This window comes from Leptosomus discolor, chromosome Z (assembly GCF_034619465.1).
Source record: "Leptosomus discolor isolate bLepDis1 chromosome Z, bLepDis1.hap2, whole genome shotgun sequence".
Classification (NCBI taxonomy): Eukaryota; Metazoa; Chordata; class Aves; order Leptosomiformes; family Leptosomidae; genus Leptosomus; species Leptosomus discolor.
In genome coordinates this window covers 92,591,663-92,618,829 of record NC_141419.1, presented here as the reverse complement: position 1 = coordinate 92,618,829, position 27,167 = coordinate 92,591,663, and the positions used below count along the sequence as shown (strand labels likewise).

Here is a 27,167-nt window from a genome sequence, read left to right as displayed (position 1 = left end):
GTAGGTGCCAGGAAGCTTGTTTTCTGAGGCAAACGTATTTATCTGTACAGATCTGCATGTCTGTGTGCAGCTACGTAGCTTAACAAGGCCAGACTTTTTTTCTGTTTAAGACTGGGACTTTCTCGGTTCATCTGATTGTTCTTTTACTGCCTATTTCTTTTGGAACAATAGCGTATCCTTTTGAATACTGAAGAAAACTTGTATTATGGGTTAAAAATAAAAGGCTGAAGCGTACAGGAGTGCAGTAACTGATGTAGCACATAGGGACATGACCATTTTCTAAAGTAAATGACATCTATTATTTCTAAGTGCCTGAATCTGTAACTGATGAGCTTTCAAGAATTGCTGCAGTACTCCTGCGGTGATAAAAATGAGTTCTCAACTTATTCCTGAAGTTTGTGTTTTCTTCCGCAGAAGGAGATTGGTTGTGGTTGTCTTCTAGTCCGCCTTGCAGCTGGGGGACCGTGAAAGACAGACTTGCATGGGCAAGGTTGTGTATAAACTTGCTCGTATTTTATGGGATGTTTGTTTTTGTACAAACAATTTACCACAAGTGTTTCTAAATTCTTTGGCTCCCCTTATGTTTCAAGAAGGAATATCAAAATATACTTGAGTCTTCGTTCTCGGACGTGTCTAGGCAGTCAGATTTATGCAGCTGCTGGATGGAAATGCTGCCTTGCCATGCCTCAAACTTTTGAGATTCTCATCATCAGCAGATTAGAACTCAACATCAAGAGTGACGTAGTAATGCCACCTGGCTTAAAATGGAGCTGAGGACAATAGATGCTAATGAACGTTCTCCATTTTGTGATGTTAATGTACGACAGTGTAAATGACACGGAAATGTTCTTCTAGCACAATACTTATATGCAGTTTTAGCGTTGTGCATTCTTACTGACCTGCCAGTATTGGCAATAAAGGTGTATATTCGCTAGGTTCATTTACGGTAGAGCCGCAGGAGGAGTCTTGCTTCCATCTGTGCTCATCTTGCCATTGTTTTCTGTGTAACCGTTTTTACATTTCGCTTGCAAATTAGGTTACTTTATTTGAAGTGCTTTTGAAAACACAATGAAATAAGGAATACAATTGAATGTGACTTCAGTAGATACAGCGTACTGCTGTGCTTATAAAAATATAATCATCAAGTCTTTATTTTGAAAAGAAAACATAATAGAGAGTACTGGTTAAACCTGCTCTCTGGTTATAAGAGACTCCTCAGGTTGAAGGATTTGAAAGGCCTGGAAACACATTGCTGAGTTTTTAAAAGATTTTTATGTCCGGGGCACATGGATGCTTCTGGAAATACATGCCTTTGGAAAGTGGGTGGACTCAAATTCTTTTTGGAAACTGTTGTTGAAGCATAAAATACTCCCAGTGAGTAAAAATGAGCAGGGAACATTGGTATTTCTGATACCTTGCTGTAGTTCCCAGAGTAGGAAGAGATTTTGTTTCATGACAATGGTCAAGCAGTGTCAAAGCCCGCAGAATGTCTGTGTTTCTGAAGGCTGAAGCTTTGTTGGTGTGCCTAAACCTGAATATCGGGAGCTTAACTGCCATCTGAAATGAAGCAATCGGTGTCAGACCGTTTGAAATATGTGGATAGTGTCTTCTCTCTGGAAAGCTCCACAGAGCTTTCTCTTCTTCGGGAGCCGTGTTGGCTGTAGGGATCTTTGTTACTTATTTCTAATACAATGTGCTAGAAGCTTTTCCAGAAGAGTTTCTCTGAGTATCAGTCGCTTCCTGTTAATGTGTGATAATTTCTGTCCCCTCTACATCTGAAGATCTGAAGGAGCTGGAGATGGGTGAGCTTAGCAAGTTTCTGTACTAAAGAGTTTATTTCTCTTGTTCAAAAGCCACTGCCACAAATGAGAGACTGTTGATTTAGGATGAGATCAGAAAGCCCACATGTGGCTATGATTAGGAAGGAAATAAAAGTAAGAAAGTAGTAAGATTATAATTACAGTACTTTGGAATTGATCTGTTCTTAGTTTAAACCATTTTCTAGTATGTAGCCTTGAGAAAAAGAGTATGGGACATCTAGCCCTTGAAGCTGTGTGTCCTGCGTAGTTTATAACTCGTCAGGGTTTCGCTTTAGTTCTGGGGGCCATATCATTAATGTAGCTGAATTTTCTTAACTTCTCACACTGCTTGAAGAAATCTCCCTTTTTATTTTTCCAAGTTTAATGGAATTATTTTTTTAAATTCTCTTCAAGTCACGCTACCAGCCAAAAGGAACCTGTAAATATTTTTCATGAACTCTGTTCTAGAAATGTTTGCTAATCCAAATTTATCCCCCATATGGCAGATGGCTCTGTGCTATTATTGGTTTTGTCAGATTTAATACCTGTTTTACCACTAATACTGATGCTACTGCGCAGAATGCCCTGGGGATGTGGACTTCAAAGCGTCAAATACTGCTTTGAACTTGATGTCACAAGATCAGGGAATGCGAAGGTTGTAGCATAGGCGAGGTCCGTCAAGGTTCTGGTGCGAATTAAGTTACGTGGTGCGAGGAAAGTTCATTGTCAAAATACTTTGTGCAAATGTAAGTACGTGCGATTACTGCCTGGCTCTGGTTGGTGAGGCTGTGCTCATCAGAAATACTTTAATTATATATGAAATTATGTATGAAAAAAATCTAACATTAGACTTACTATCGTCATCATTGGCACGGGGAGGAAAAATAGAGCCCGTAACCAGTGTCCACCGTGCAAAGCAAGAGAGCAATGATCAAAGCATTTTTCTAGTGGACTGGGACTACCCAGGTGAAACATTAGGAGAAGGCTGATGCCTAGATTTAGTTATAAGCTTAGAGTCTCACTTTTGCTTTGTATAAAAAGATCTTAAGGGCTTCCATGCTAATTGGATGGTAATTTCTCTGGTTAGTTAAAACCATTAAGTGGGATCAGGCAGAAGTACTTGTGCTCTGTTGCCGTTTACTCTGGCCATGGAAACCCTGGTCCCAGTTAGACAAGCGAGTTAGGGTTGGAGCTGAAAGTGGAGATCTCTGAAGATGTGCTGCTTTTACCATTTGAAAGCAGAAATACCGCAAGACTTGGAGACTGTTTAGTTTCTGGCTGTAAGTTCATAAACCAGAAATGATGCCTGAATTTCTGAGGAAAACTTGCACTGGAATTTGTGGGTTTAGCCTTATTCTATTTTGATGAGTTAGCTGCACTACCTGGAAATTGTGAAGAAAGGGGACCTACAAAATAACAAGGTATATTTAAAGGAGTGGTAGGAACAGAGATCAGAATTGCTTCCATTGGAAAGAGGAGATTTCTAGAACTTTTTCAGAATTCCCCTGTATGTTCTAGCATGTTTCTTCTGTTGGTCTGGAAAACTGTTTTGGCTCTTAGGATGGGATGAGCAAATCAGTGTTAAGCAAGGGTACCCAATGGATACCCAAAATGCTGCAGCGCTACCTTAGAAATGAGTGTATGGATCGAACAGCTGTTGAATAGCTAAGGATATGCGTAGTACTCTTGGTAAATCACCTTCTTTGCCATCTGCAGGAAAAATTGAGGCCTGAAATTTTCAAACTATCCCTTCTTTTAGGTCATGTTGAGATCCCTAGATAAATATGAAGCATTATTCTGTTGTTCCTTCCTATCAGTTACATTCCTTAGAATTACGTGGAGGAATTCCTTATTTTTTCTACCAGGAAGGATCTGTAGCAGCGTGTCGTCCTGGAGAGGCTGTAGAAAGAGGCTCCTCCCTTGTCTCTCCCCCCACCCAAGAGATGAATAAATAGCTGAGTAGGAGCAGCCGATATAATAACCATTGCAGTGTGTGAGGATGTACTTTGGGATTAAGCGGCTCGCCTGTGGAATGGTCTTCGTGATGAAAATTACTTTCCGTGGAGTGCAGAGATGATACTCTTTTTATTGCTGGTTTATAGCTTATGCAGTGCACACACATAGAAAGAATGACTTGTCACCCCCTTTCTCATCAGCCATCAGCCTCGCGATAGCAGAGCTATGCTAAAACACGGGACATTCTGATGTCCTGTCAGGTTGCTGTAGCCAAGCTCTAAAAGAGGGATACATGCTTTTAAAATAACAATTTAATCTGAGACAGATGCAGTGAAGAGAAGGCTTATTGCTTCATCAGCCTAAGCCTCCCGCTGTGTTTTTAATTTCATTTTTATACAGATCATTAGAGAATATGTATAGTCAGTATTCAGACTTTCATCATCTGGAACTCCAGAGTGTTCCGCTTAGGAACAAACGATTTTTAAGCAAGCATGTGTTCTCTGTTTCTCACCATGTCTCTTTCGTGAAGTCATGCAATCTGGCCTGCATAATATAAATACGGAGAATTTGAAGACAGAGGTTTAATTCCCATTTCTAAGCCCCAGAGGTTGCTTTTCCTCACAAAATTAGGAGTCTGAATCTTAATGAAATCCTTTTTTAACGTGATCCTTGGATGGAGTCTGATGTCGATGTTCGTCGTGTCACTTTTGAGCTATGATCTCACAGCTGATTACAGAACTTCTGAGATACAAAATATTACAGAACAACTTCTTTTCCTTCCTTTTGAACGAGTAGCAGTAAACTTATAAAAAGCAAAAGCTTAACCATTTTCCTTTGTCAGAAACTGGCTAAGGCTGTTAAAAATGTTTTGGAGTGCTTAAAACTTCCTGCAAAGGAGTGGAGTTGCCTTTTGGGACGCTTCCATTGGGCAAATATGATGATGGGATATTTATTTTCACTATCTCTCTTGTGTCAATATAATGGTGTGTCTTCTCAGTCACACCCCTGTATCCTTGGGGGGGGGGGGGGGGGGGGGAAGGGGGGGGATTATTTGAGTTTTTAAGAAAAATACCAGAGAAAATGCAAGAGCAGAAAAGTGTGAAATTATGTGTTCAGGACTTGGAGGAAATGGGTTTACAAGCAAAAAAGCTGTAAGGTGCTGGTCTGTTGGTATAGCCCTTCAACCTGTCAGTCTGCTTTTGGGTAGAGAGGCAGATTTAGAAGAGCTGGAATGGTGTGCAGGTGATGATCTTTCTTCATCAGTCTTGGGGGCTATGGGAGAATTCTGTTCCCCCACCCCAAATACTTCTGGGGTTGTTGCTTACGGAGAGGGGTTCAGGCACTAGTATTTCCACAGATTTGATGTGAGACAAGATAGTATTGGTGAAGTTCTATCTGGCGCCTGGGAATCATCAGTTCACAAACCTGATTAAAAATGAGCTTTGCCAAAAGACTTGTTAAAATTGCTACAATTTTAGGTTCTTTCCCAAATTGCTGCACTTAATTAAGAAATGTGTGCTGTAGGAATTGCTTAGGAAATTTGTGACCAAAGTTATGTGGGAAGTTGCTGTCTTTTAAGACTTGGAACTCTAGAAACTGTTCGCTACAAACGTATTTTCATGAAGCTTTGGAGATTTCTGTTTGACTTCTGATCGTGAAGCTGTCTCTTTTCAGAATGTAAGTCACTCAAACAACTAACATATATATTTTAACAAAAGAAAAGCTGGACTTTCAAGTTGATTCTTCCCAAGAAGGTGAAAATATATGGAACCAGTTAAGTGTTAAATTTCCTTTTCTTTAAAATAGATGACTGAAAGGTTAGTTAAGTACAGCAATTAAGGGAAATCTTTACTCGAAAAAAAAACCTCCTTCTTTCGCACATCAGTAGAAGAGGGTGAATCCGACATTAATTCGTGTACTTTTTCTGTATAATTTTTGTTAATTCACTCCTTTTTTTTTTTCTTCTTCTTTTTTAACAGGGAAAACCAGACTTAAATACAACTTTACCAATCAGACAAACTGCATCAATTTTCAAACAACCAGTCACCAAAGTTACCAATCATCCTAGTAACAAAGTACGATCTGATCCACAGCGAGTGACGGAGCAGCCACGACAGGTAAAAAATGACCTATGTCCGTTGTTACAGCTCAGAAAGTTGAAACAAGCTGAAAACGTGCTTGTTTTCAGCTGTGCTTCAACTGCAGATGAGAATTGCGATCTTGAAGGTTACTTGTAGAAATGTAGTATGTACAATTTAAAACGAATATGGAAATAATAGTCAGTTCATATGGGGATTAGTATTTCTTAATCTGAAACTTCATTCGTATTTCATTACCACATTCCTCTTGAAATTCAGATGTACTCTGTACTGTCACAAGTGGACATCAAATATAAAAAAAAATTCATGTGCAGCTTCTTAATAGAAGTTTCTATAAAATAGACGGTTCTCATCAAGAAGTAATATCTCCCTTTTGCATAGCAGAACTTTGTGCGAAATAGTTTAAAAATTGTGCTTTAAATCCCTCTTTTGCACTTTAGTAATACAATAAATACAAACCACAGTAACATACATTCGTCTTACACAAGTTCTCCTGTAGCTGCTCTTCTTTGTGTCAATGACCGATTGCCTGTTCACCCAGTGGGTTTTTTTTTATTTTGCATTTATGGGGAGGAGGGAGCTGAGAAGAAAGGGGAATTGAGTTAACGAACAAATGATCGGCTAGATAATGTCGTATATATTGCATCGAGGTGTCATTTTTAAGTGTGACTTGTATTTTTTGAGTCATAGCGTTACTACCATCAGATTGAAACACCCTGTTCTGTCTTAGGAGTGCAGGGATGAGGAGAAAATGCAGAGGCACGTTCAAATATTCCTACGCTCATGTGTCACTAACTTTTAACAACATTTCCTTCGAAACTCAAGCTGTCCCTAATATTGCACTTTCAGACATCTCGAGTGCTGTTCTTGTCAGAAATAACGTAAGGAATTTAGACTCTGCATCCTCTAAATTCAGGTGAGAAAGAAGAAATAACGAGCCGTATCGGATCATCTTGTTGAGCTGTCTTTTAGCAAGATTTGAAGGCCTCAGCTAACCTCACTGTTGGTCCCGTGACGTTCAACAGGGGCCGTGTAAGTTTGTCGCATTCAGATCTCAAAGACGCATAATTGCACGTGTCTGTTGATTCTCCTCACACTTCGGGGTTTCCTTTTGAACTGCTACACTTTGTGTGTCAGGAGTTTCCTTTTGGTCGTGTCTGCTCGAACAGGAATAATCCCCAAAGCATTTGAAAGTTACGGCACCTTTGTGGCAAGACAAATGGATGTCTGGCGATCCATATCTTGACAGATTCCAAACCCTTTTATGCTTGCCTATTTCCTCCCTGTTTTCTTTCTTCCAGAATCTTTTTGTCAAATATGTAGTGCCTGAAATCTTCGGGAATGCATCCTTTGTCTTTTGAGAATGACTGTCCAGTAAAGATTTGCAGAATAGGCTATTTTCAAACCTACCCAAGTTAAATCTTTGCCTCCTTAAGACAGATTCTAACAGATTAAGCTATAGCAAGATCTTCAAGAAATCATTGTCTGCTGTGCCAGCATTCTTTCTCAATCAAACTCCTTTCTCCTTGCTTGCAACAGTGCGTCTTTGGAAGAGGACACTTTTCTTCTTCTGTATTGCCATACTTCATTTAGAAGAAATGCTGGCTCGGTTTGCGTTGACTGTGGAATAGTTAATCTTCTATATCTAGCAGCAAAGCAAGCCTTGGTTTGTCTTACTTTTGCTTTTCTCCAAGCTAGAATGCTGCCTCAAGCCGTTTTCTGGTTTGTCATTGTTCTGAGTAGTGGTGATTGACATAGGTGGGAGACTTGGGGAGAGGAGAGACTAGATTGTTACAGTTGTATTTACATAAAATTTGAGTGAGTTTTCAGTAAAATTTTCATTAAAAAATCTGGAACAAAGCAATTGAAGGTAGGTAGTGTGCTGTCAGTTACTGGAGAATCTTAAGCAAATTGACAGCTCTCATAAACAATTTCTGGTGAGCTGCTTGCTTTACACACAGATTTCCATCATGCCATTATCGATGTTTCTTCGGTGTTAGTAACCAAAAGTACGGAGGACCTCCAGTCGTTGATCCTGTGTGCACCCTTCCTGTATGCATACAGAGATTCATGCACATGCACGTCTTGTTTGAACACAGCATGCGGTTCATTCCGGTGCTTTACTCGCGCGCTGGGCCGTGAGGATTAAGAGAGACCATCTTTGCTTCGTTTTCAAAAAGCAACGATTCTTTTCTTGATGTGCTCCCTTGAGATAAAGGAGACAAGCCAGGGTGAGGCCTGAAGTTGCTGGAAAACTTTGTTCTTCATAAAGCCTGCACCACGTGGAGCGCCTGTCACTTGAGATACGGTTGTTGGACAAATGCAGCCTTGCAAGTGTATTTGAATTCTCTTCCCCTGCAGATAAAGCCGGTATTTTCCTTACATAAATAATCCCTGCATGTGTCACTGTCTTCTCCTTCTCTTGTACTCAGGTCCGCAAACTTCCCTGTACAGACGCTGCAAATATTTCAGTGTTGGGTATTCAAGGGAATGCTGAAACACTGACTATATTGCCTATTTGTGTATAAAGCTTATTCAGTTAGCAGTTCCAATGTCATTCCTCCCTGTTTCTTCAATCCTTGGCCCAAATCCCTTAAGGCATTCTTGCTTCTGTAGTTCTAGATAACCATCTCTGAAAGCTTTATCCGCTTGTATCTATTGCATCTCCGTTTTCAAAAGACAGTCTAACCAGAATTCCCTGAAAATTCTCTTTGGCCTGCCTCCTTATGTAGAGATCAAAATTAATGACTACCGTAGTTCCTTTGGCAGTCAGTAGCTTTTTTCATGACCTGAGAGTGAGAAGACAGGCTTATTGGTGTTGGCAGGGAAGATATTTGGCAGCAGCTCTTCTTTAAGCACGAAACCCTGTGGTACCTCTTGGCAAGATAAACTAATAACAGCTTGCCTGTGATGTCCATATAGGTAAATCTGTCAATTAGAGCACAGATCTTCATGGCAACGGCTGGTTCCATATATCCAGCACGCTAGTTCGTTGCACTCAGAAGCATCATGAGGTCGTCTGAGCCTTTCTCAAGCAACAGCTCTGCATCTTAAAGCTTTCAGAGCCATTCCTAGAGGTTTTAGAGGTTACTGATGATCAGAGTGGAGAACTTTACACAAGAAAAAATGAAAATATTCTGGAGAATCCTGGAAGTAGGTGGTGTTTGAACTTGAGCTGTGTATGTAGGCACGCAGGCTCTGAAGGGTCTTCTGGTACTGGCTAGGCTTCTCTCTTCTTCACTACCAGTCTCCTTCCTCTCTGTGGGTTTTGTTCAAACACCAGTACCAGTCAATCCACAGAGATTCCTCAAGTTCTTCATTTCTAATCAAACAATAGGAGTATCTGTCAGTTCCTAAATAGCAAATTTAATAGCCTCAATTGCAGTTTTCTTCAAAGTGCTTTAGTGTCTCTTTTTGAAGTGTTAACCTGCTCAAAATATTTGATAAGATACGATACATTCTTGATGAATTTAAGGGTAATGGTTTAGATTTTAAAAAGTCAGGTTAGCATTGGTGAAGTTGAAACTGGAATTAACGATGAATCAAAAAATCATGCAATGATAACCGTCATCTTCATCGGAGGTGGTGTTGAGTACTGTCTTCAAATCACATTGTTCTCTCCCTCCTTCCTGTTTAACAAAAAGGCCACTAGATGTAGCAGTACTTCAGGGCACGTTCATGCTCCACTTGTGCGTCTGGATTTGAGCATTCCTCAGTGAGAAGAGTGAACGTGAAACAGAGGAAGTCTTGTAACTATCGGAAGCCATTACAAGCGGTAAATCTTTTAGGTAATCACTTCAACTTGAGTTACTTGCCTTTCAAGCGTTCTGTACCGAACTGGATGAAATGGAATGGTCCTGCAAATCAAACTTCTTTCTTATGGGTCACTGCCCTTTGTACCTACGCTCACTTGGTGCTTCCAAAAGGTCCAGGTCTGTGTCCCATGTAGGACACTTACCGCGTACTAATGCTTCTTGATTCACACTGTTCCACGCTTTTTTGACCTTTTTCAGCGTAAGTACGAAACTCACTCATTTACCTCTGTGCCCCAGATGTGTGGTACCTGAGGTCTTGCTCTGAGAGAGCTTTGACTCCTGAGGACCAACTGATCGCTACTTAATTCTGTTGTATACTGTTGATTGTGGTGGCAGGGATATTTGAGACCATCCTTGTAAAGCTGATGTTTGTGTAAGTGGTAAACATAACGCTGAATTTGCAAAGCATCGACCTCAGTATCTTCATGATACATTTGGCTAAAAACATTCCACGAACTTACCTCAAGACTTTAAAAGAAGGCCGTCCTTCTCTACAAAGCTCATTTTGAGAAAACTGGTAGTCAGTTAGTATTATGTGATCTGTTTCCTCTAGTTCTGTGGCAGACAACCACCTTTAAAAACCACCTTAGGATAAATCTGAGCGTATTTACTTTTTAAAAACGCCGTAGGATAAACCTGATGTGTTTACTTATAACATCACCTAGCTGTAGGCCAGAAGTACTCTTTAAAATTGATTTCAGAGTCTCTTTTGTACTTAGTTGTATGTATTTGCAGTGGATGATATTGTAATGGATTATTGAATAGGATTATATATGACGAATTAAATCTGCCCGTAGTCATTTTTTTGGCATAAGATATATGCAGTCCAAAAAGCCTAATTTACGAGAAAAATTGCAGGATGTCATTTTATGTATATCTTCTCATGAACAGTTTTTAACAAGAAACTTTCTTAACACGACAGACATATTTAGCTCTTTGCTGGAAGTTAAGAGCAGATATCTGTAGCTGCCTAAATAGAAGAAACCACCTCAGTAAACAAATCTCTGAGCTCACCAACACCAGAATCATTGCCCTTTTCTTCTGTGTGTCCAGTCAAGTACATCAGTCTGATATCTGCAGTATTTTCAGTCCTCTCTAAATAGTAAATGGCAGAGGTTCTTGATTGATTGATTTATGTATAAATTGGTTGCCCTCCAAGAATGTTTGAATGTTAAGAACATCTGTGCTTTTCTTTGAAAAATAATAGAGTTGGAATGGATTCCTTTCCAGCAAAAATTTCCTCTAGACTTCCATTGCTTGAGCAACTGCAAATAGACTTTTATTTATCTAAGGAAAAGGAGCAGCTCATAATATGTTTGTATTTGGTGGTTCTTGCAATAGAGAGGCTAATCTGTCATTTCTTTGTTGTCCGAATGAGAAATAATAGTTGCTTAGGAGATTGTGTTTTTACAGAGATTACGGGTTAGATTATAGTTCGCCATTAGTCACAAATAGCTTTTCTTGGACAAGAAATAATGATGGAGGAAGCAATATTTTATAATTCTCCGAACAAAGAACTTCAGAAGCTGTGGTACAGCTCTGCCGCTACGGAGTTTCAGAACAACAAGGAAGTGAGAATTCTGCTCTGCCCTGGGGATCTTGGCATTGCGTTCCTGTGCTGCCTCCTCTGTCGCAGGAAGAAACCCAGGGTTGCCCTTAGGACACTAAGTTTGAGTGATAAGGGATAGGTTTCTCTGAGCGGGAGGTTATTGTGTAAGACGTCACTTTTGGCTTACTGCGTATTGACTAATCTCCTAGGAAATGGCGCGCTTGGCTGCTGGGTCTTTGTGCGTCTAGAGCGCTCAAACGTTGGTAAATGAAGAACCTGGGTTTTAGGCTCTTTTCAGTGTCTGTTCCCTAAGCACTACTTCAGGCAAAACTGAAATAAGAGCCATTTTTCATCCTCCAACAGGATGAATACCCATAACTGACTGATGAATCCTCAGAATGGTTATTCGTTTTGCATTAGTAATGACAAATCATGTCATAACAGTGATGAATCTTGAGATCCGGTTCTTCTCTCGTTCCTTCCTATCCTGGTCCCATCAGGATTCTCACTACTGAATAACAGGGTCTCACGTCTGCTAATGCTTCTTTCCTGGAGGCGTGAGTCTCGCTTTTCTGGCTCTCCTGGCTCATTCTCAGCGGAAGGAAGGAAGATTGGACCGTGTCAGCCTGCCCCATGCTTCAGGGCTTACGGTACTCTCCAGGGTACTCCAGCTGAAAAAAAGCTCGAGAGCCGGGGTAGCTCGCTCCATTTTACCAGGAAACCTCCAATTTTGAGATGACATAAGGTTCTTGTGCAGGAGGTGGCCTCTGTTGCTGGCAGTCGTGAATTTGGGCGTCTCTGTCTGCAGCCGCTTGCGCTGTGTGACGGGCCGTTGCTTCTTCTATGATGTCCAGATGGCTTTGGGCAGGAGAGGAATGCCAGGGGGACAGGCTGCCTAGGCCATGGTCTGTGGATGCTCATGCCTAACTGTTACACTATTGGGATTTTTATGGCTTGCTCCTAATTTAGGTGCTTGTTTCTCTGCTTAGGGAGGCATAAAGCCCGTGAGCCTGAGCTTTATGTCCTCTTTTTCTATTCTGTTGTCTGACTAACGAATGAGAGAGTTGCAAGTTGAATAATGTAAGCTGTTTTTAGAGCTGTAACCTCTGAAGGAGATACTCTGAGCATCGAGACTTGCATAATCTTTTCCAGTTACTTGGATGGGTACTTCCATTGGTATGGAATGGTTGTGTCTTCATCAGGTAACAGAAAGGTTTTTCTGAATGTGTATTATGTATTAGCAGCTTCCTTCCCTCTCTCTCTCTCTGTCCCTTAATAGCTATTCCTGGTGCAGCTGGTAGGGGAATACTTGTCCAGGTCTGGTCCAGCTCAGAACCTTCAGTAAGATCCAGGAAAAGATAGAGGGATTCAGAGGGGACTCGTAAGAACCCATAAAGGGTTGGGGCACAAATTTTATAATAAAACTCCAGGAATGTGATTCATTTCTGAGCCAAAAATTAGGAAGAGTGACTTGTGCAGTCTCAGTGGAGATCTGGGGAGATGAAAATTTGGAGCACAATCATCGTCATTTGCAAATAATTGTATATAACGGTGCTGGAAGCTTTGTGCTAGGAGTATGCTTTGCTTCAGTCTTGTTTTACCAGGTGTGTCTACGCGACCAGTACTTTTTTTCTACCTGACATTTACCTCAAAGTCATCGGAGGTGTTGATAACTGCATGGACTTTTCCCCATGTTCGCAATCAGTGCTCAAATTGCTGAGTGAGTACTGGTGTTGGAAGCTCCACCCAATCGACATTGCGCTACGCTTTCCAAATCCTTTAAGCTTTCATCTATGTTTGTTGTCCTTCTTCAAGCACCTTTCTTTCCCACACATCCTGTACACCCTCTGTAACCAAACCGTTCAGATTCCTCGTTTGTTCTGCGGTTTGTGCTGGGTTGATTGGAGTAGGGAACCGAAGAATCAAAACCCAGTAATAATTTGATTGTGTTTGTGGTGTATTTGCTGCTATAGACCAATTAATTTTATCCTGAATAAACAGAGGCTGCTCTTATGTTTTCCTGTAGGTTGGATTTGGAGTTGGTGGGCCTTTTCTTTATCTGTAAAAGTCAATGAAATGGAGAGGGAAAGGGGACCAAAGGGTGAATTCTTTTAATGGTGGAAAAAATGAGTAAGCTTTATAGAGACTGTATCAGGATGGGAAGCTAAACCAGTGATGAAATACTGAATTGATAGGGTTTTACTTTGACTTCAGTTATCTGAATCCTAATATTCCTTTTAGAGTTAGGCTAGTGGTGGTTTTGTCTTTGTAACAAAGGATTTCTTTGGTGTTCCAGACAGCTTTAAGGCATTGCCACTTTGTCCATGGAGGTGTAAGGACTGCTGCAAGAGACCCAAAGAGCTTTCTTGGGGTAGGGGCTTAGCAATAGTGGTAAACAGCAGGAGTGAAGGAGGTATGAAATATTTAACAAGATTAAAGAAGTGCCTTGATACTCAACTAGCAATGTAGCTCAAACCTGGGTTGAAAGTTCGTACTAGTCAAGAGCGAGGAGTCCGTTTACAGGAAGCATTTGAAGTTGAAGTGGCTCTAGTAAAATCAGACACAAGTGGCAGCAGGTATTTTCAAAAAGCTGTCAAATCACGGAGATGTCAAGAATGTGTGAAAAGTAGTCCCAGTTTGCAAAAAAGTTGAAGAGCTTACTTAGGTGATCCCGGGGGGGGGGGGGGAAGTGTGTTTTCTAAACTTGGTTACGAATGTCTCCCGTTGTCCAGAGAAGACTGCTTAAATAAGTAGATCTCAATAAAATGACGTAGTAATCTCTCAGGCAACACCAGTATCATTCAACCTACTGGTTTATAAAGCTGCACAGACGTGGTGGGGAGAGTATTGCCTTTTTCTTAGCATAGCTGCATGTTTTCTTTTCAGTCAGTAGCATACTCTTACTGCTAAGGTGCGTGTTCTTTGTGGCTTTTTTCTTTGCCTATACTGCCTCTGTAACTGAAAAAATGGTGTTTTTTTTCTGAATGGACAGTGTGTCAGTTATGGTGTTGGGTGACTAGCAATGTAGTTCCACAGAAGGTGAAAGAGGATGCTCTAGTTGTTTCACTTCCAGTTTTAGAGCCAAATGTGACATTTGAAAACCCATCTTCCACTGAGGCTTTTGGGTACCCGGCTGCAGCAAAGAATTTCCTAGGTGTGAGGATAACTGCTTGTCTAGTTTTTTGTCTTGGATTTTGCAAACATGAGAAGAAGTAGATTTTTTTTCTTTTTCCTCCCCCGTATTCTGCAGAAAAATCAAAGTATTTCTAAATGCCCTTTCCACAGGAAATCGCATGGCTATGTTCTTGCTTATCCCCTCATTGAGATTATTTGTTGAACGTAGCTTCCTGTGGAATGGAAATCAGCTTTTTAACTAAATAGAAGAAGCCCATTTTTAAAGAATAGGTGCGGCTAATCTCCAGCCAGGAACTTCAGGATGAATCTTCAGACCAGTAAGACAGGACCAAGTAGGGAAACCTGTATCATTAAACAGAAATCTCTTGGGTCAAGAAACTGGTTTCTGTGAGAAGAGGAAACGTGTTCCCAGCTAATAAGTAAAACGACAGAAAGTAAAATAAATGTGAATGTAAAGGTTGGGTTCCATTTCCAGGTAAGTCAGGGGATCTATGCAGCATTGGAAAGGGCCGGGACATCAAGCCAGTGGAGATCTGGAGTGTCATTGCTGCTGGTGGCACTGGTGGTGGCGCAGCTGCACCGCTCCAGCGCGCAGAGCTGTCTCTGGTGCCTCCACACGCACGGCGTGATTCCGTACACACGTGTTCCCGATGGCTGGAGCTCCCATCAGCGCTCGGATATGACCTTTTTGGTAGCTCACATGGCTGTCAGGTTGATGGTTTTGTAAGGCACTGGCTGTCTGGTATCGTTCTGATGCTGTTTATTTCCATGAGCTGATGTAGGGACTTTTTTTTTTATTTCTAATGAGCAATCTTGTTCTCTCTTTTTCAGCTTTTTTGGGAGAAAAGGCTACAAGGTCTCAGCGCGTCGGATGTCAGTGAGCAAATCATAAAATCCATGGAGCTACCTAAAGGCCTTCAAGGTATTGTGCTCACTTACTGCAGTTGCTTCAGATCACGGAGTTGTTTGTGCTTAAAAAGGGCAGAGTTTTGGATGCTCTTGCCAAATTTTCAGACTACAGTCGGATTAAGTAAACTTCAAATTGTAAGTGTTCTTGCTGACAAAATACATCAGTCTCCAAAACTAGGTTTATTTTTAATTCATTTATGTGGTTAATACAAACCACGCTTCGGAACTGCACTCTTATTGGTGAAAGTTAATCTAAAATATGTTCAAGTCATAGTTCAAAATGAATAACTTTGTTCCGCTGCTTGGGAGATTTTCTTGGGAATTTGTGTCTTGTAAGAATCACCAGCATTTATTTTCCAGAATTAATTTAATACCTTGTAGTGTTAAAGCAGAGACTGTGCTGGTGCGGAGTAACACCATGAAGCTGCAAAGAAGCTATTTCAGTACGTGACTGATGGATTTATGATGTGATCATCTTGGTGATACCGTGATTGTTAGCGTCGGCAAAAAACCTGGCCAATTTTAGAAATGAGATGCCTTTTGAAAGGCGAACTTAAATGGGAGCTGTGCAATTACAAAGCCATTTTTCAGAACTTGGACTTAACTGTTTAGGTGGTGCGATCATGTATCCAGTGGCAATTGTGTATGTCCTGAGTGGACATAGCCTTGCAAACTGAGACAAGCTCCACCACTGGATGTTACACGTGGAACGCAAACGGTAACCCTTCAGTTATCTCTGTTTTAGGAGTTGGCCCAGGTAACAATGACGATACCCTGTTATCAGCTGTTGCCAGTGCTCTGCACACCAGTTCTGCACCTATCACCGGGCAGCTCTCTGCGGCTGTTGAGAAGAACCCAGCCGTCTGGCTTAATACATCTCAACCCCTCTGCAAAGCTTTCATAGTCACAGATGATGACATTAGGTAAGTTTCGTAAAGTTTTCAGTACAACAGAAAGCAAGTTCAATGAAAAGTGGATTCCTTCTGGGCTCAGTGCAGTCCTGGAGATAAGGGAAGAGAAGTGTGAACATTTTTCCTGTACCTGTTGATCAGTTTGGCAACTTGAAAAAACAAAAACCTGTTTGTTTTTTTTTTTTTTTTTCTTTGTGGTCAAAATAGTAACATAAAATATTCACGAGGTTACGAGTCGTAACATTTGTTTCCCTAAACGTTAAGCTGTAGTCATGATCAGTATTGGCTTTCTTCTTTTCCATTTCTGGTTTGGTCAAGTTGATCTGTTGATCTCAGTTAAGTAGTAAGTAATTTCAGCAAAGGAGAGTAAGAATATTCCACTATAGCATATAGCTTTGCAGCTAATACACTCTCTTAAAGCAGGAGATTGGGATATGATATGAAGAGCACAGATTTATTCACATACCGGACAAGATTTTCTTGTTTAATAGCTGCAGCATTAATTTTCTTTTGCAAAGAAAGACTCATCCTTTTTGAGGTACTAAAAGCAGGGCCTTAAGCCCTGAATTTCAAGGTTAGGTCTGAGCAAAGAGAGAGGTTTCTTGTTGCCTTGGCTAATTGCCAGAGTGTGGCAAGGTGCAGGACACAGTCCTGTCATCCAGGGTTTTTTTTAGTATTGCTCAGCATGAATCAACACATGGGATGAACACTGCCTTTAGTATCACATTTTTAGTTAAATTTTAGATTGTGTAGGGAATCTTAAGACCAAACTTGGATCTTGCCACATAGTGGAATTCACTCTGCACCAAACTCCACTGCTATCTCGTTCTTTTCTAAACCCAGCTGAAGCTTCTGTGGGGCTAATGTTGAGGTATAAAATTCTTAGAAGTTTACCTTTTCATACTGTTTGTGTGAAGCTGGCTTTCATTTTAAGACTATCCAGAAAAGACATTGCATGCAGAAGCGATATCGGAGTACGGCACCTGTTATCACTAAGGACAGCAGTGCAGTTGCTTTCTGAACCCACATGATGGCAAGGAGAAGTTTGCCATTGGGGATACCTGGTCAGGTGCCAGCATATATTCTTGCGTAGTATAAATTCTCCAGGGAGATCACAGAAGTTGTTTACATCTAATAAAATAGCTGTCAGCTTGACTCACGTTTTAACTTGGGGTATTCCTTGTTGTGTAATGATGGTAAATCTCTTTGATAATCAGAGTGAAATGCAAAAGCTTCCTCTTTTGGTTCAGCACGTGCACTGGGAAAACATTCAATACCCTCCTATAAATGCATGGTTAGGAAAGAGCTCTGCTTCCGTGTCACTAGGGACCAGCACTTATTTTTTTTCTCCGTTGTGGGATATACCTTCTGCACAGTTCTGGGCTTCTTACCGCCAGTCCTGCGAAAGGAAGCAGGCAGAGTGAGTATGGTGCGGTTCCCCGTGGTCTTTAAATCTCAGCCCTCTGAGGCAGGCTTTTAGAATTCGTCATAAACCATCTTCTCCCATACTGAGCCTGGGAGATCATTTATCTCAAGCCTGCTGCTTTGCACCTTCTGTTCGTAGCTTCTTTCCTGCCCAGCATCTAGTTATGTTCTTTGCAACAGCGCTGCTGAGTTGCCTCCATTTCCATGAAAGGCTACAGCTGACAGCCTTTGTGTCCCTGCTAGATAAATGCTTTAACCAGTTTCTCTCTTTCGGGATGAACTGTGGAATGGTATCCTCTCAACGTAACAAATAGGTGGATTGTTTCTCCTAGTTGTGCTTGGGTGGGTGAAGCATTGCAATAGCGTATAAAATTCATTTTTGACCCACAGCTCTGTCTGCTTCGTAGTCCAGTCTGTCATTCTTCTCGAACGCCTCTTTCCTTAGTGGGATTTTCTAAAGCTTACAGTTTTCAGGGGATTTCTTTTCCTAAAGCACATAAGTCATTTCTGAAAATCCCACCTTTCAGTTTTCAGCAGCCCTTTCTCTTGCTCAGTCTGCGTTCTTTGCTGAGCACTTACCATCACCCAGTAGGTTTTGTTCCTGAGCCTTCTCAGGTGTCTTGACAATTGCCCTTTTCAACTAGCATGGTAATAGGACTTCTGCATTTTCTTGTGGGTAAATTTAAGAGCCGTAGCCTGTTAAATTTACCCAAGTATAACAATTCATGTCGTATGTCTGGCTGCAGCATGCTCAGCACAGTAGTGGCTAAGAAAAAGTACCTGTTAGTCTGCCCAAAAACTTAAGCTGTATTTACCATAAGACAGGAATGGAGAGTAATTCAAGTTTAATGCTCTCTGAGTTTGTTTGGCATGGGTTTAAGAATGTCTGAATCTTAAGCTATATGAACCTTGATCCAAGCTAGTCAGCTGTAGCTTAGCCCCTCGCAATATTCCTCAGTGCCCTGTACATATCTCACTCTCGGTGTGACAGACCAGAAAGGGCTATTACCTCCCTCCTGACACGTAGGGAGGTGGAGCTGCTGTTCAGACAAGGACAAGTTGGTTCTGAGGATTTTTTGCGTCTAATCTGGCACCCATCCTGCATGTAAAGATGCCTTTGTGTTTCTGCTGCAGCTAAATGCTATCACTAGAGCTGTAAGCATTTTTTATTTTGATGACAGAGTAGATGTCGCAGGGCCGGCACACAAGGAACTAAATCAAATGGAGCCTCAATAGCAATAGAGAAAAATAGGTGGAGAAACTGGGGGGGGGAGGTGGACGCAGTATCACGGTTCAATTGCATACAGCAGTGTGGGATCACAGATGTCTGTAAAGCAGGCACACCTCGCTGTGGGCTGAGAAGAGTGCAGGTAGTGAGCACAAGCAAAGTTGTGCTAAGCCCTAAGGAAATCATCTGCATGCAGAGCTGTACACGATCCTGTTGTGTCAGGCAGTTCTCCGCTGAAAATAAGGTCAGGATTAGAATTAGGGGCTTGTGGAATTCTGTGTAAGGAGTAACGTGTCTTTAACTTTAGCTTGCTTTAGTGGGCTAAAGTAGTTTTACTCAATGCTGCTGGGATAAACTAGCAGAAGAAATCAAACTCCAAGTCCTGGAGTTTTACCTAGTGTTAAAGATGAGCACTTTGTATTAGTAGTGTTTTCTTGCTGTTGGTTCCGTAAACATTTGCTCTTGGTAGTTCATGTGCTTTAAAAGTCATCTAGTATAAAAAGAGCTATGTTTTTAATACTTGAAAGATTTTTCAATACTTAGAAGACGAGACTCTTCAGGACTGGGAGTGCTGTGAATTATCTTTTGGTTGTTGCTCCCTGGGAGATCAATTAGCTGGCTGAAAATTTGGAAGCGAGATAAGTGGGGAAAGCTGTGTCTGTACGTGACTTTGGGACCCAAGGCCTAGGAGTAACCTCTGGAGAAGGCCACGTACGCTGTGAATAGGGAACCTGGGCCCTTAATACCAGAAGCTGGTCCCAGGTGCAGAAAACTGGCTGTCAGCTCTGTGAACTGAGGGAGTTAAATGCACCAGTCCCGTGTCTGGGATGGCGGGAAGGAGCTTGTTAGAAATGGGGGTAACGAGTCTGAAACCTAGGACAGGCTGAGCTCAGGCTTCAGCATGTGTTTTTCAAAACTTCGTCAACGTAGTTAACTACGTTTAAAAGAAGATCTCAAATAAAAGAGCCTAATGAGGTGGTAAAGCTTATGATCGTCTTGTGCCCAACCCCTCAAACTTGATCTATAAGATACTTGCTGGCCTCTGTGTTGGATTCTTGCTGGACAACGGACTCACTGACGAGCAAGCCAGAGAAGGACCTCGAGGCACCAAGAAAGGATGTTCCAGGTTAACTTCTTGTGTGCTTTCTGGCAAGCGCAATCTCTGCCGCTTCAGGAGACACACTTAAAACCACACTCGAGAAACATTTACATTTCATTCTTGATCCATTCCTCGTAAGAGTAGAGAAGTGCCCTTGCTGTGGTTTAGTTTGTTAGGATTTCCTTTGCGCTCTGAACGGGAGCTTTATAAAGATGTTCCAGCAGCCGCCTTCTCTCTGATTCGGTCATTCAGGCACTGTTAAGAAATGCTGTCGCTAAGTCTTCATATTTGTCGTCGCAGCCTAAATTAGCTCCGGGTGAGGAACCACCAGGGATCTAGGGAAGGGATCTACTGGTGTAAATGGCTGTTGGCTGTAGCCTCAAGCCTGTTGCGATGGAGTTTGTAGGCTGTGGATTGCGGAAAGATCTCTAAAGCCAAAAAGGGGAAAAATAAAATCTACTTCAACTATTTATTTTCTGTAGTCCTTGGCCAGTTCACAGCGTATTCCAACAGTGAGATGTGGCCAACTTTTTATTACTGATTTTTTTTTTTTTTAAAAGCTTGTCTCTCGGCTTGTGTGTGCTCTTGGGATCATTTCCGTTCAGTTAACAAATACTGAATTTGCTATGCTAACTTTTATTTCTCCTTTGTCACAGGTTCTGCTAAACGTAAGGCATCTTTGGTTTTGTTCGGTTCTCTGCCCCGGGGTTTGAAAGCTTGCTTTCTAGGCGTTGCAAGTTAACAGCTCGGGGACAGTGAGCTGTGTATTGAAGATAGAAAACAAGGATAGAAAACAGCTGGAAGACAGAAAACAAGTTCTGTACTGAACTGCTAGCTTGTTCTTTTTTTCCTTCCTTGCTATCTCTGCAAGCAGACAGCCTGCTCTGAAGTACTTCAGGAGTTCTGGTTGTGGCTGCAGCCGTAGAACGGAGTAGCCTGAGAGGCTGGCGCTCCTCAGAGGCTTCTGGCTTCTGTGGAGCCTGTTGGATATCACTCCTGCTCTTCTAAGACTTGATGTTCTTTGCATCTGTCCCGCCATCCTAAACAGCCACAGGGAGTTTGTGACACTAACAAATGCTTTCTGATGAGTTCTGGTCATTTTTAAGCATAGTTTTTGTTTAAGGATTTTCTTTTTTTGGAAAACATAGCTTGGTAGAACAAGTGGATTTTCATGTCAGAAACCCCTGATGCAGAATTTGTGTTCTCCTGGGAAAACACCAAAAAAGAACTTCTTGTTTCCTGGTAACATTTGAAAGCTAAATACTACTTTCCAAACATTGAGTCAAAATATTTTCAATTTTTATTGATGTTGAGGTAATGTTTTGGAATTACCTTTCCCCAGGAAAACAAACCTTTGTTTCAGCAGAAGTTGCTGCCATCTTAAGTGCATCACTGCCCAGTAGATGAGGCTGAGTAGGTAGGTAGGAGTAATTAAATAAATAAATGGAAATAGTGGAGCAGCTTGAGGTTCCTCCCCTGCACGCACATTGTGTGGGGCTTGGAGTTGGTCCTTGGAGCACTTTGAAACCTACTCAGTGCCCCACCGTCCTGTAAAGGCGCTCCTGGGGTGCACGCCCGTACACTGGGGAAGAGGGAGATTGCCTCAGATCTCCTTTACGATGCTCACGGTATCTCCTGCTGCGATTTTCAGTGATTGACCCTCAAGTGTGTCTGCCAAAAAGAAAAAAAGACAAAGATAGTCTGGTGGGATACTGCCCCACCAACTTCCTCCTTGGTCTTTTCAAGTATCTCATCTGAGAGTGGAAGATCGTGTGTCACATTCAGTCCTGCCTCTGCACGAGGGAGGGTAAAGCACGCACGCTAAGGCAGAGGGGTTTCTGGCTCAGGGTGCTCTTTGTTTTAGTGCCAGGCACTACCTGTGTGCCTGTGGGGGTGCCAAGGTAGCGGAACCAGTCAGTAAGGGTTGAGAGGGGTGGTCCGTGCCCCGAGCCTGTCGGTGTTTCAGAGCCATTTGGACAATGCTCTTCGCAACGTGCTTTAACTCCTGGTCAGCCCAGGGGGGGGTCAGGCGGTTGGACTCTTTGTAGGTCCCTTCCAGCTGGAACTATTCTGCCGTATTCTGTTCTAAGGTAAAACAAGAGTTGAGAAACCAGCCCTGAGTCATTGTACATGCAAGTATTATGCTCCCAGCCTAGTAGTATACTTGAAGGACTGACACTTCTGCCCCTTCTTCCCTTCTCCCCCTTCAGAAAACAAGAAGAGCGGGTGCAACAAGTGCGTAAAAAGCTGGAGGAAGCACTAATGGCAGACATTTTGTCACGAGCGGCCGATACAACAAAAGATATAGATGTAGAAATGGATAATGGAGATGAAGCGTAAAAAAGAAATCAGGTGAGTCCGATCCCCTGAGGCTGACCGGTCTCGGCTGCGGGCGATCGCTCGGCAGTCGTTCGGTGGACAGTGGTGTGTCAGGCCCCAGCAGTCCTGCATTCCTCTGCCACATGTCTTAGATGACACGGCCCGCGTCAGCAGGCGATTTTGCATGTATAGGCATGAACATCCTCACATCACCAGGGAGGACATCCAGTGGTTTTCATCCTTTACAGCCAGGACCCAGTCTCTAGAAACCATTGCAGGTATATCTTCTAGCGTATACTTGACGTGAAGTTCTTCAAAATTTAATTTAGTAAAATTACGTAAAAAGTTCCTGAAACTTTTCTGTTTATTTTTAAACGGATAATGCCTCTACAAATTAATTTTCCAAGGCATCTTCTTGTGTCTTACACCCGTTTACAGTACTGATCTGTGGATTTGCCAAACGCTTTCTTCAAAAACTGGTTTTAATCCTCTGCAGAAGAATGGTAATTCATTCTCTTGCCTCCACTGAGGACATAGTGCTCACTTATGAAAGTGCGCAGCTTTGAGATCAGTAATCTTGGTATTTTCCAGGCTACTGGAATCTGTGAGGTACTTTAAGTTACAGCTATTAACTATTAAACTCTTAATCTCCGAGTACTTCTCCTGTGAAAGTCTGATTATGGATAACTTCAAAGGAAGTCAAGAAAGAATGTTTTCTTAAGCTGTGAAATTTCAAACCTTTACCGTTTTAGAATAAAATTTTAATTTTGATTTTTATTTTTTTTTAATAGAGCATAAAATAATTTGTAATGGAGTTCATAAATCTATTTGTAGAAGTTATTTTTGCAGGGGTACTGTGGTTCTCTACAGAAATCAGCTGGATCAGTAGACCTTGAGCTTCATCAGCTTGTGAAGTCGTTCCCTCTTTGCATGTACATAGCCAGTGTGCGTGTAACTCTGCCTGTGCTGGCTGTATTCTACAAAACTGCTTTTTTTTTCCCTGGTGGCTTTAATTATAGACTTGAACAAGATTTTTGAGTCAATGTGCAATACCTTGAAAGATGGAAGGTGTGGGTTTTTTTCCTTTATACAGACCAATGTGCCAGTACAATCTTTTTATGTTAAGAAACTTCTCTTAGGCTGTGCTTAAACACCAAGAATTCGGAAAGTGGCGACGAAGCCCTGCAGAAGCCTGGGTGATGGGCTGGGAGGGGGTGTGGTGAAGAGGCTGGGTGTCAAAAGCGTGTTCTGTCTGCAGGCTGTGAAGCCTCTAGGCATCCGTGCGGCTCCTAACGACTGAGTAGCTCCTTGCATTGTATTAATCTTTTGTTACCCACTTACGGACTGTTCCTGGTGTGGAGCTGAAACACAGCTGGGACTGCTCCAGCGGGGGCGTTCGGGTTGATGGAACCCTCAGCCTTCACTTTTCCAAAAGGGGTTGTTTCGTTCTCTTTTACAGGTACTTTTGAACTGACTTGTCCCAGGAGGAACTTCCTAAAAGACAGAGGCACTTTCTCCGTCGGTCTTTCGTTATAAGAAGAAATGGACCCATGCACATTTATATAGCTTTCTAATAGCATTAAAACCAATGCCTTTTCTAGACTCCTATTTTTGATGTATATATCTTATTTGAAAAGCAACTTTATTTTGTGTCCTATGACTTAAAGTCCTTTTTTAAGTATCGAACGTTACCCTTAATCTAAAGCTGAGCTTTTGATGCCAGGTTGCAAACCTACTGGAATTATATTGCCTGTACTAAATATTTGTTTTTCCTGTGGTTTTTGGTAAGAATGGATCAGGAGAACAGAATGGTTTCCCACTTAAAGATTATTGTGACTCTGTATATAAACAGATTTTTATACCTATGGGTGAAAAAAACCTGTACATTCTTCCGTCATCGCTGTAAAGAGAAATAAATGATTATATTCCGAGCAGTCAAAAACTTGTTGTGTTGTGGATAGAGTAAGCAAAGGTTGTCTGTGCTCCTATTTAGCGTTCCCTTGGCAGGATACTGGGCAGGCTGGGAAGGGCATATATCAACCAGTGCTGTCTTTGCCCAGGGCACTGCCTCAGGAAATCTGTCTGAACTCAGGAGCAGTGGCGGGTTTTTCAGCCGAGGTGAAGTACAATCGTGTATTTCCTCTGAGAAGGAAGACTTGCTAAAAATAAGTAGCCAGCGTGACTTTACAGAGTTGTGCTTTGAGGTCAAAGGGAGAGTGTAAAGAAAGCGTCTTCAGGTGCCAAAACTTGGGCTTGTTTCTGTCTACCCAGACAAAGCAGTTGGGACAGGCAGAGATTTCTGTGAGGTGAGTTGGGTCTTGCACAGTTCATCAGAAAACTCAGAAATAATCCAAAAAAAACGGCCAGGTTTGCTGAACTTCCCTGGAGACTCAAGGGCTACATCGCCCGGCGGGTCAGAGTACTTCCAAGGTTAGAGTCACATCTGCTTCTCCGCGGCTAGTAACGCGTCGTGCTGCTCTGCAGCCCGGGCCTGGGGGGCTTCTCCATCGCCTCTGGAGTAGTCTTGTGTCCACACAACGCCGAGGGAAGGCAGGGAGACGGGTGGTCTTACCGCAGGACTTCCTGGGATGGCTGCAGCCTGGGGATCGTCATTTTTCTGGAGCAGCTTCCTTGTAAGAAGCAGAAAAAAGAAGAATAAGGGTTGAATAAAAGAGAATAATGGATCTGGTCTTTTCCAGGCTGGGGAGCAACCAGACTCTCTCCTCAGGAGAAGAGCGGGGCCTGTTACTAACAGGCTTCTCCGAAATGTTGCTGCCCCTTGTCGTGCTTCACGCTTCCCAGATGGGTGCAGAAAGCTGTGCCGGCTGTTGTAGCTCCTGGGAGACGCTGCTACGCTATTTAATGTGCTGTTTTATTTCTTAATGATGTCTCATTGCTTTTTTTTTTTTTTTTTAGTGAGTGACCATTACTAAAAGTAGCTGAAAAGCCTTGGGGGAAGAACATGCCTCTCATTTTTTTTTTTTTTTTAATGAGAAGATGTTCTCTGTCAAAACTAGAAAGCTTTAGATTAAAACTCAACAAGTTTCCAAAGTTTGGACTCAAATTTGACAAAAGAATTTCCACTGGTGCTTTCATCACCTTTCTGTCAAAACTGGGCTTCTGACGGAAACCTTTCTTTCACCTCCTGGCAGTAAGGCGGTATTTCGGTACTGAAAGGAGGGATATTAATCCACTGGAGTGATGGCTTAGTGATCCTTGGAGCAGCTTAGAATGGAAAGATTTTCTCGTTTTAATGAGACTCTATCTGGAAATCAGCAAGACCCCTGAGAGGGAAGGGCAGCGCTAGCCTGTAGCTCCTGGTGGATCTACGGTACCTGTCCCAGGCAACCGCTGCTTGTACCTTTTGAACCAATTCACTGGTGGGGGGGACGATGGTGTTATTCAAGATACAGGATAATACCAAATTCTGGGGCCAGAGAGATGGCGTGTCATGCTCTCTATATATTTGGGTTGTTGGGAGGGACTTGGGATCGAGGGGCTGCCTGGAAACTGGTGGTGTGTTTGGGGGCAGGAAGATTTATGGTTTGCTTGTTCACTGGTGGCAAAAAATTATTAACTGATTTTTTTGGGGTGGTTTTTTTTCTGGGAGAGAGAAATGACTCTAGGAAAAAAAGAATGGGGTTAAAAGCGATTGCCTCTGGGCATGAAGTAGTGACCTTGCCCATCTTGTCTGCCCTGCTAACGGGAGCAGCCCATTGCCGCTTCCAAAGACAAACCCACAACTAGTTTGAAACCACCGTTTTCCTCTGTTTTTCTCGGCATTCCCTGGAACAAGAACACCCAAAGCGCCGCTTGGATCCAAAGATTCTCCCCCGCAGAGCAGGCGACTGAGCCGAGGGGCTCAGCAGCTCCTTTGTTTGCAGCGGGGAGGGGCGGGAAGGGAACGTCTGGCTCCTCTGGCCAAGCCGCTGCCGCTCCATGGGTGTCACTCGCGGCTCGGCTGCATCCTCCGGCGGAGCCGCCCCGGCCGCGTTGTGTTGGTTAAGGTGTGAAATGATGTCTCTGAGCCTTCGTTCCCTTTACGTAGTGTTAAGAGTTGAAGGCTTGGCGCACAACTTGCTTCATGAGAGGTTCCTGCCCCTTCTCCCTGCCTCGTTGCAGACCTCTGCCACCGGGTGGGCGCAGAAAGGAAGGAGGCGATGAAGTTGCCTGCGAGCTTCTGCCAACCGTGGTTGCGTCTCTCTGTGCAGGCAGCTTTCCTCCCAGGGCGTTAAACCTGCCTGCTGTGTACACGTGGCAACGCTCCGTTCTGGTTTTCTTTCCAGCAAGGACGTGTTCACGTGCTGGTTTACGTTGAACTTTTTGGTAATGAATCTGATTTGCGACTCGGGCGTGTTACTTAGTTGTTACAGTTCCTTAAAGGACGACTCGGGTCCCTTCATCAGTCACTGGGGTTGTTCCTCCTGTCCCTTCCCTGGTCCTCACCGAGGACTGCTTTGTAAAGTGAAGCGTTAAAGGTACCTTCATGAAATACCTATATTTAATGTGAGATCGGCACTTCAGGTTGGGCTCCTTGAATAAAGGAGGCTCTAATCAGTTTCCTCCATCTTCTGTTTGTAGTTCTTCCCTGGAGGTTGCTGACCAGGGAGCTGTTCGTGACCGCGGCTCACCCAGGTCTCCCCTCCATGGTTATTTGGGGTTTGTTTACGTTACCCACCTTAACATTTAGTCCTTGGAGAACCTCAAATATAGTCTAAACTGGACAATTGCTGCCATCCTGTATGTTGAATATAGCATTTATCATGTATTTTGTGCATGGAAGTGGCTGGCACGTCAGTGTTCCTGCAGACTTCCCATGTGTGTATGTACCCTGTTTGCAGGAGCAGACCGTAGAGATTCACTGGGCACGTTTAAAGAGGAATTAAGATTGTCCTTAAACCCGGAGCAGCCTCTTTAACACAA

At 42.6% G+C, this 27,167-nt stretch overlaps 1 protein-coding gene across 1 annotated transcript in view; it reads left to right on the top strand.

Moving 5' to 3' along the window:
• MBD2 (methyl-CpG binding domain protein 2) overlaps positions 1-24,004 on the top strand; it is a 37,958-nt gene extending 13,954 nt beyond the window's left edge. The window contains exons 3-7 of the mRNA XM_086479548.1: positions 5,735-5,872; positions 15,185-15,275; positions 16,008-16,185; positions 22,136-22,277; positions 23,704-24,004. Coding sequence (XP_086335674.1) covers positions 5,735-5,872; positions 15,185-15,275; positions 16,008-16,185; positions 22,136-22,265 — 537 coding nt within the window. The 3' untranslated portion in view covers positions 22,266-22,277; positions 23,704-24,004. The remainder of the gene's footprint in view (positions 1-5,734; positions 5,873-15,184; positions 15,276-16,007; positions 16,186-22,135; positions 22,278-23,703) is intronic.
• Positions 24,005-27,167: the final 3,163 nt, after the last annotated feature.